The sequence below is a fragment of the Sinocyclocheilus rhinocerous genome, unplaced genomic scaffold, assembly GCF_001515625.1.
Source record: "Sinocyclocheilus rhinocerous isolate Xijiao unplaced genomic scaffold, SAMN03320098_v1.1 scaffold4467, whole genome shotgun sequence".
Lineage (NCBI taxonomy): Eukaryota > Metazoa > Chordata > Actinopteri > Cypriniformes > Cyprinidae > Sinocyclocheilus > Sinocyclocheilus rhinocerous.
The window spans coordinates 228,709-238,907 of record NW_015656161.1 but is presented as its reverse complement, the minus strand read 5'-3'; the positions used below and the strand labels follow the sequence as shown (position 1 = coordinate 238,907).

At 34.4% G+C, this 10,199-nt stretch overlaps 1 protein-coding gene across 1 annotated transcript in view; it reads left to right on the top strand.

Annotated features, from left to right (window-relative positions):
* Positions 1-732: 732 nt before the first annotated feature.
* Positions 733-10,199, top strand: part of LOC107719683 (secretory carrier-associated membrane protein 1-like) — a gene marked incomplete at its 5' end in the record, with an annotated part of 14,626 nt that continues 5,159 nt past the window's right edge. The window contains 4 exons of the mRNA XM_016527164.1: positions 733-867; positions 2,713-2,823; positions 7,277-7,388; positions 9,503-9,631. Coding sequence (XP_016382650.1) covers positions 733-867; positions 2,713-2,823; positions 7,277-7,388; positions 9,503-9,631 — 487 coding nt within the window. The remainder of the gene's footprint in view (positions 868-2,712; positions 2,824-7,276; positions 7,389-9,502; positions 9,632-10,199) is intronic.

Genomic DNA, 10,199 nt, shown 5'->3' with positions numbered 1-10,199 from the left:
TTGATTAATATGCAGACTATGCAGAAATATTGCTACTATAAAAATAATAATAATGATAATAATAAAACGTCTGGTAACCAATATCCAGAATTTAAAAATATTTAAAAATGTTGTAAAAAACCAAAAAGGAAAAAGATTTGTATTTTGAGGTTTCATTCTCTTACTAAAAACTATGCGGTTTTTTTTTTTTTACACATTTTTATGTATCTCTTCTGGGTCAATACGGACCCAAACTCTGGACAGAGTTTAACCCTGAACAGGTCTATATTTTCTCTTCTTTTTTTTGTTGAAGAAAATATAGAGAGATTTTGGGAATAGTTCATGTTTTAAACTACATTTTAGTCTTGTTTTTTGTCAATGGTATTGCATGTTGATGTAGTCACAGTTTCATGTGTTTCATAATGTTAAACGCATGAAAAACAAAGTGTTTAATTAATGATGCTGGTGTTGTCTTCGTCTCATGTTACTCATGGGAAAAAATGTCATCAACAAATGTTTTCATCTTAGTTTTTGTTAACAAAATTAACACTATTAAAAAGTACTAGGTTGACTTTCAAATCAATTAAAGACGTAATCAATTAAAGACGTAATCAAACAGACGATGAACGCTATTAACAGCAATTATTATATATGATGCAATCAAACTTATAGCAAAATGTGGTAGTTCTGTAAGTTGTTTCAGGGTTGGCATAATCTAAGGTCCTCTGAGGGGTTGGCATCATCTCTTCTCAGGTGTTCTGGATCCAGTGTTCCTTTAAAGACTGTTTCCTCTCTCTGTGTTTTCTGCAGGATCCATCTGTGACACAAGTAACGCGGACTGCCCCACCTGGCCTGGAGGAGTATAACCCTTTCACAGACACAAAGCCGGTGAGACGCCCAGGACAGAGACAAACTCACTCTTATATTGAGATACTGTAAACTTATTATGTACAAAATCAGCAAGTGTACAGGTTTCCTAAGGACAATAATAATTAGAACGGCTCGAAAATACCATCCGCCAACACACTTTGAGAAAAAGAGCGAGAGGGAGGCTGGCCGTCTGTGCTTAAGAGGTGTTTTTTTACATTTTGTAACGTTTTTTTACCAGTGTTATTTTGGCACTGTTGAGATACTATTATAGTTTTTATTAATATTTTAAAGTATTTTTTATTTTTTTTATTTCTTTAAAGGAATCATATGATGCTGCTAAAAAGAACAGTATTTTGTGTATTTGGTGTAATGAAATGTGTTTATGCGGATTAAGGTTAAAAAAACACATTATTTTCCACATACTGTACATTATTGTTTCTCCTCTATGCCCCGCCTTTCTGAAACGCGGCGATTTTTACAAAGTTCATCAGTCTGAAAAAGCGAGGTGTGCTGTGATTGGCCAGCTATCCAGGATTTCTAGTCGTGTCCTCTTTTGGAAGGCCAAACAAAGTAGTTTCGCTTTCACAACAAAACACACAGCGACTCCACAACATGGCAATGAATACTACAGCGAGAATTAAAGTTACGCCTTCTTTCTTTGCGTGAATATTTGGGCGGCGTTATGCAAATCTTCCCACATTGTGACGTAGGTATGTGGGGGCGTGTTAGAACGAGCCGTTTTAGGTAGGCGTGGCAGAGTCTTAACTTTTATAAAGAATATCTCTTTGGATTTGAGACTTTAGTCTTTGCAACTTTACAGATCTTCTTTATGCACCAAGAGCTTGTAACACTCCAAAGAGAAAGGAAAAATTGAAATCGCATCATATGACCCCTTTAATTTTAATTTGTGTTTTTGATTTTATTATGATATTTAAAAAGATTTCTATATAGTATTTATTTTTTAGTTTGAGATATTTTAGTACATCTAGTAAAGTAACTGAAAATGAGAAATGTGAAAATTTTGTTTAATTTCAAGTAACAAATGTTTTATGGCTTTAGTTTTAGTTAACTGTAATAACATTGTTACATAATAAATACAAACTAAACATTTTGAATAGTGCATTATGCAACAATAAAGATTTCAAACATTATAATTTTATTATATATCTCAGAAATATATTTATATTATATTATAATGTTCATTTAAATCTCAGAAATAAACAGCTGATTTAGCTGATTTATTTTTTTTGCATGCAATCGAACAATGAGATTGCGGCTGATGTTAATTTCTGTCATCACGCTGGTAATGGAAGGTCAATTAGAGTACATTGCATTGTGGGATACAGTATTTCATACCGTGTGCTCTGTTTTATACTGCACATTTTGCCAGATGTTGTAGGTCATCCAAATGTGTGTATAAGGTGCGCTGTAAACATTCAGACTTAGTTTGAGTAGTATGTTTTTTTCTGAACAAGAGAGAAATGGAGTCAAGGAAACAAACAGCATACATACAGTACCAACAAATAACATCATTCACAGTGTGGTATAACTAGTGAAGCTGTACCAGCGTAGGGCTCGCTGCCCAGAACAGCCCACACTTACAGCACAAACCCGTCTGATTGCCAGTCAGCCGACTGAACGCTTTTATATTACAGTTTTCCCTTGCCTTAATTGTGCACATGAATTGCTTCATTTCTGAATAATCCACAACATTCAAAACACTGTCAGATACATTCAGTCAGTCTGGATTTATGAATGAAAGGAAAAGATCTTATGTTGTTGTTATTATTATGTTGCAAATAAGGTGAAAGCATGTGGTGTTTTGGACTACGGTGTCTCACATTTTATTTTGTGGCATTATAGGTCCCACCAGGCTCTGCCCCTAAATCAGTCCCGCCCACAACCAACACACAGCCGGCCATCATGAAACCCACCGAAGAACCGCCAGCTTACACTCAACCTCAGCAGACACAGGTACATGCACCTCACTTTATTCATTATTCAGTTCACTTAAAATGGAAGTATAGCAGCCAAAAAGTAGAAAAAGTTGTTCTTGTAAAAGTTGTTTAAATTGTTCTTTTGACATGGCTCTAATGCTCTCAGGGGATGAGCAGTGCTTTATAGATGGTTGCATCATGTTCCTTTCTAATGTTACAATGGTTTGGCTAGGGCTGCATGATTAAGGGAAAAATGTATTGTTAAAAAGCTTTTCTCTGCTTGTTATTAGGGCTGCATTGATTTGGTCAAGAATTTTGTGATTATATATCAGTACAGCTGTAATTGTATTATTATTATTAATAGTAATAATATTAACAACAGTAAATAATAACTATATAATAATAATAATAATTATTATTATTATTATTAAATTACATACACAAGTAATTTAATAAATAAAACCGTTATTAATATTATTACTGAATATTAAAATATTAAAATGAGAAATAATTATCTTGTAATATTTCACTGTAAAATAAAAAAAGGATTATTCAAGAAAAATAATAATGTAATCATTTATTATTGTAAAACTTTAAAATTACAATACTAATATTTACGGCATTTTTAAATATCAAACCAACAAAGTTTTATTTAGGTGAAAACCTGCAGTGATCCCTTAAAGCTTCTCTTTTGTTGACCACAGCCAGTTTTCATTACACGTTGATGAGCTGCTCATGTGTAAATGAACACAGTGCCATGTTTCACTCTGAAACACGCAGCACATATTGTTTCAAATAAATTTGCAGCCTTTGCAACTCGATAATCGCGCTAAGCCATATTACAGTTTCAGTTTTATTCCAATTAATCATGCAGCCCTAGTTGCGGAGGTGGTGGTTATATTAAAGAAGGCTACTGGGCACTCTAAATGTGTTTCCTGTTCATTTATACACACCGAGGGACGAGTCTGAATTATTTGATGTGTTAATCGACTGCATAAAGTTCCTTCAGAAGGACTTTCTGAAACCTTAAACACCCATTTGGGTCCGTGTGAAGCACAATCCCTGATGCAAACGTTGATGTCAGAGGGTATTCGGCATGGAAAATCCTCCTTGATTTCACAGAAATATCCTCAGTAGGACAACAGAAGCTTCCAGCAGGCAATAGCTGCGAGCCGGTCTGCTCACGAATGCACTTCTTAAACACCCATTTGGGTCCGTGTGAAGCACAATCCCTGATGCAAACGTTGATGTCAGAGGGTATTCGGCATGGAAAATCCTCCTTGATTTCACAGAAATATCCTCAGTAGGACAACAGAAGCTTCCAGCAGGCAAGAGCTGCGAGCCGGTCTGCTCACGAATGCGCTTATACTGTATAATTCAGCACGCCTGCGGGACAGGGCTGCCTCGCTCCAGACATATGGACACACAGGCACACTTTGGGTGTGTGTCAGATGACTCACTTGCTCGGACTCCATGCGTGACGTCAGATGCTTTGAGTTAGGACACAACAAGGTGATCCAGATCTTCAGGAGGAGGCCGAATCTAAAGCTGCTGTTGTTTAGCTCAGGGTCTGTCACTGTAGTCTTTAGTTTGTAGTAGCAGCGGAGAGGAGTTGAGCCTCAGGGTGACAACAGAAGGCTTGTTAAAGGACTTGTTGCCCACTGGCTTTATTAAGTCGTGCTTGTCACATGATGCTGCCTTCAGGGAAAGCTGGGGATTTCTGAGCCCTTAAAATGACCCAGAAACAAGGGCAGAATGCGTCAACAAATTGGTTTAGATAAGAGTGATTCTTAAAATTATAATCTGTCATAACTGGGACGCTGCTGTAATGAGTGCAGGATGCGTCGCCGCTATGAGGTCCGGTGCAGTCGGGACTTTATTTTTGGTCGAAGTGTCTTTTCAGCAGTATTCATTCATATAATTTATGCAAAAGTGCTTTAAAACTCATTTTCAAACTCTACTGTGTGTGTTTGCTAAACAGTATGGCGGGCAAACAGTGAACTCACACATCCTACACAGTATTTACACTACAACCAGTTCAGTTTATGGAAGTAAAAGCTTGGAAAGTTCTCTATCACTGTAGCGTTCATATTTATGACCAGCTAAAAGTCACGTTAATCTCACCAGCGGTTTAGTTCCTTACTTGCGATATTGTATCCGACTCTATAAAGTAATCCTTACAGGTGAGTGACGGATCAAAACTTTTAGATTTCATCACTTGGATTCAGCAATTGTGGTTTTATAGAAGAGCTTGTTTCTGACGCTGGGTGTTTTTATATCATGACTGTTGATTATATTTGGTAATATGTTTTACTGTTTACTGTGTTTTAAGATAATAGTGAATATGATTTCCACCAGGAGGGAACATTTAATTTAAAAGTCTGTGAAAGTGATCTTTGGGAAGGCACAATAAAGTGCCGCTCACTTGCAGAACGCAAGCTTCTAGAGGGCACACAAGTCTGAAGTAATGAATTTAGGTAAAGGGGTGCAGAGCCAGTGGTGGTTTTGTAGGCAAACATTAATTCCTTGAATTTTATGCGAGCAGCTACTGGTAGCCAGTGCAAATTGGTGTGTGTTTGCTAAACAGTATGGCGGGCAAACAGTGAACTCACACATCCTACACAGTATTTACACTACAACCAGTTCAGTTTATGGAAGTAAAAGCTTGGAAAGTCCTCTATCACTGTAGCGTTCATATTTATGACCAGCTAAAAGTCACGTTAATCTCACCAGCGGTTTAGTTCCTTACTTGCGATATTGTATCCGACTCTATAAAGTAATCCTTACAGGTGAGTGACGGATCAAAACTTTTAGATTTCATCACTTGGATTCAGCAATTGTGGTTTTATAGAAGAGCTTGTTTCTGACGCTGGGTGTTTTTATATCATGACTGTTGATTATATTTGGTAATATGTTTTACTGTTTACTGTGTTTTAAGATAATAGTGAATATGATGTTGTAGTGTGTTATTGTACTGAGCAGATATGCGCTAAATACCTGTATATTCATATTGAATTAATTTATTTTATATCAATATTTAATATTTTATTAAATATTAATTTAAAGAATATATATTAAAACAATGGCATGAAGCTTTTAAGTATTGCACAACTAAGTAAACATTGCATTTTCACCAACGTAATAAAAAAACGGCGGTTTTCTCTTGTTTAATCAATCAATATATTATATTATATTATATATTATATTTATTATATATATTATATTATATATGAATATAGTAAATGATATAATTCTTTATTGTATAATATAGTTCTTTATTTATTTACATTTATATTTAATCATTTAGCAGACACTTTTATCCGAAGCGACTTACAAATGAGGACAATGGAAGCAATCAAAATCAACAAAAGAGCAATGATATACAAGTGCTATAACAAGTCTCAGTTAGCTTAACGCAATACACGTAGCAAGTTTTTTTTTTTTAGCCTAACTGGATGGTGAAATTGTGATGAAACGATGGGTTTGATGGAACCACAAGCAGTTCTGCCTTGGCAAGATCTATTATATTATATTGTATTATATGATATTATGTTATATTATATTATTTAGGAATTTATATTATATACATTTTATATATAGTGTCATTTAAAAATGACTTTTTAAATATATTTTTTAATTTTAGTATTGACTTTGTACTAAAATCATCTAGTATATACTTGTGCATATGTACACTTAAGTACACTACTGTTAAAAAGTTTGAGGATGTTTTGTTTTTAAAGAAATTAATACTTTTTATTAAGCAAGGATGCATTAAATTAATTAAAAGTGACAGTAAAGACAATTGTAATGTTACAAAACATTTCTATTTCAAATAAATGCTGTACTATTGAGCTTTCTGTTTATCAAAGAATCATGAAAAATAAAATGTATCTCAGTTTCCACAAAATATGAAGCATCACAAGTTTTCAACATTGATAATAATCAGAAATGTTTCTTGAGCAGCAAATCAGCATTTTAGAATGATTTCTGAAGTATCATGTGACACTGAAGACTGGAGTAATGATGCTGAAAATTCAGCTTTGATCACAGGGATAAATTACATTTTACAATATATTCATATAGAAAACAGTTATTTTAAATTGTAATATTTCACAATATTACTGATTTACTGTGTTTTTGATCAAATAAATGCAGCCTTGGTTAGCAGAAGAGATGTCTTGAATGGTAGTATAGCTTTACATTCTCATACATAAGCCTTACATAAGCCATAATCAGTTATCATATAGGTAGTCATATTCAAATTTACAGTGTATAACGACACGCCAGATAAGATATGCGGTGAATAAACAAGACAAGACTTGCATTGTCAGTCAGACAGTTTCAGACGTGTTTGTGATTGGTTCTGACAGCTGTGTCTCCAGAAAATGCCTTTGGTGTGTTTGGATGTTGACTCTCCTAAAGTTAATTTCTGCTGTGCCTGTAAGCAGAATTACTTTGTGTTCATAACCACCTTGTGTCTGTGTGTGTAGGATCAGGTGCGAGCCCAGGCGGAGTTATTGAGGAGACAGGAGGAGCTGGAGAGAAAAGCCGCTGAGCTGGACCGCAGGGAGAGGGAGATGCAGTCTCTCAGCGCATCAGGAGGTGAGCTATTAGCCTCGCGTCAAGCCTGTCTATGCTACATCGCTTATTCTGGTCAGAAACCGCCCACACAGACAGGAAGGTACTGACATGTAAAGTCACCTACCACAGTTAAGTCTTTTACACAACAAATGGAACAGGTTAGTCTCATTTATTAAGACTTCAGCATAAAATCCCATCCACATTGTAGCTTATTCTGACCAAAATTGTGTAGAAAACTCACAAAGTGCACAGATTACATCACCATACATCATATTTGGTAAATGAAATTCAATGTGTTTCTTACTAATTTTAAGGTGCTGGTTTCAAAATAGTGCCTGTTTTGCTCAAACACATCAAACTTTAGCACAAAGTAGGATGCATTTTGTAGCATTTTTGCTTTTGATGACCATTTGTAAGATCAAAAAGTCTTGTATTCTCCCTTAATCAGCAGAAAAACACCACAAGGTCATGATTCCTGTCTGAATCGGAGCCAGATTACAACCATTTGTTCAATTCTCAGTCCATTTTCACGTGCATGACATTATTGTATGCCTAATCCTCATTTACACTTTTTCCACTACTTTGCAGATTGTAAGTTAAATCATAATTTTGAATACTTGTTTGTCAATAAAACTGAAACTTTTAACATCTGACTGCTTTTGTTTTTTGATAAGTGCATTAAAACTGATGCATACATAACTTGAAAAAACTGTATGTAATGAGAAGGTTTTATTGATAATTATGAAATCATAAATAGTGGAAAAACTGAAACTGTTGCCGTGGAATAAGAAATGGGTACTTTTGCAAATTATAAAGGAGTTTAAAAAATACGGTGATAAGCATATATATAACTCAAAATTAAGAATTGAAGAATATGTTAAATAATTTATTAATCAATAAAAGGTGTGATTTTCATTTTTTATAAAAGGCTTTAAATTCTTTTGTATAGATTACATTTAGTAGTGGACGTGATGCTTATTATGAAAAAAGGTAGACAAATTTCAAAAATTCAAGAGTTTTGAATGTTACCATATTGTTACCATGTTATTACTGCAGTTTACCCCTTTTTATTAATTAAAAAAAAATCAGAAATTCTTTGAAATTTGAAATTACACATGAACCACAAAAAAGCATGCTACATATAGACCAGGAATGGTATTATTGTATGACATTTATAAGAACACAGAATGTGAGAATTACCCATATTAACTATTTCTTTGGAATGAATTAGTGGTCGACCGATACTGATTTTTTGACAGCCGATGCCGATATCTTAGAGAGCAGGGTGGCCGATGGCCGATATATACAAGTATATTTTTTTAATTTTAATTATAAGTTTTATTTATTTTAATTAATGTTTGATCTATCTGTATTAGGCAGAACTGTTAAACGACGACAACAAACAATGAAGAGGGAGAATGTGAGCACTGTGTGCCCTGGCGCTGCCATTCTCAGCGTCGTCAAAATAAAAGTCCCGCCTCGAACACATCGGCCAGGCAGAAAAACTTATCGGCCGATGCCGATATTTGAAAAAGGGCAAATATCGGCCGATATATCGGTCGACCACTAGAATGAATGAAATTTAATTCAGTTCCTTTGAATTTATAACTCATGATTGCTCAAAGTTGGTATTTTCAGTTATGTATGAAGATCTTATATTTATTTGGATTTATATCATTACTTAAATTGTAGTGGAAGTGATGCTTCTTATAAAAAAAAAAAGTGTAGGTAAAATAAAAAAACTCTTCAGCCTACACCTTTTTTTGATTTAATATGTAAAATTATATATAAATATTATGAAATTGTGAATGAGAACTGAAATAAATTCTTCATGACAATGATGAATTGAAATTTCAGTCAGTTGTAGCCATTTCTGTGTGCAATATGCATCAGCTGATCTGTAGACATTCGTTCTATGGTTGAGACAGTATTATGCTTGTCATCTCACACAATCAACTTTAGATTTAGTGTGATTTACTGTCTCTGTGCACCAGGAGCAGAGGAAAAACAATTACTGTTCTGTTTCCCAGTCCTGTACCCCAGTTTACCACCTTTTGTCATCATGCTCCTATTGCATCATCCACCTCTTTCTTTCCACTTTTAATTGATTTTCCTGTTTGCTTCTTGTTTCTAAGGGAGGAAAAACAACTGGCCGCCTCTTCCAGAGAAGTTTCCGGTGGGTCCGTGTTTCTATCATGACATATCAGTGGACATCCCTGTGGAGTACCAGAAAACCATCAAGATCATGTACTATCTGTGGATGTGTGAGTAACTCTTGACCAATCCCATAATGCCAACAGTCCAAAAACAGTAACCAAACATACTGTCTGTGAAGGCCAGCCAATCACAACAGACTCAGAGGTCATTTACATATGCAGTAGGAGTCTTAAAGGTACAGTTACAAATACAGCCTGTTTAATTTTATACTGTAGGTCAAAGGTAGAAAATCTTCATCCTAAATGCTAAATTAGAAACCTTGAAATAATACTTTAGAAACCTTGACTAACATTGTAAATGCTCCTTTTTAAAAGAAATGCCATAAAACTGTAGAGTAAGTCAGTGTAATCCTCATATGTTCATCTTCCAGGTCTGTTTGAAGCCGAAAAATTATTGAAAAAAAGAGACTTAAAATTTTTAACCTACTGTACAGTAGATAAGTTTATAAGCTATATATGTTTAAGTTTTGAATGTTGCCATAGTATTTTTGCATTTAGACCTTTTTTTATTAATTAAAAAAATGAGAAATTTAAAATTACACACGAACCACATAAAAAGTGGTTTAACAAAACAGTATATACTTTTACAGTGTATATATATATATATATATATATA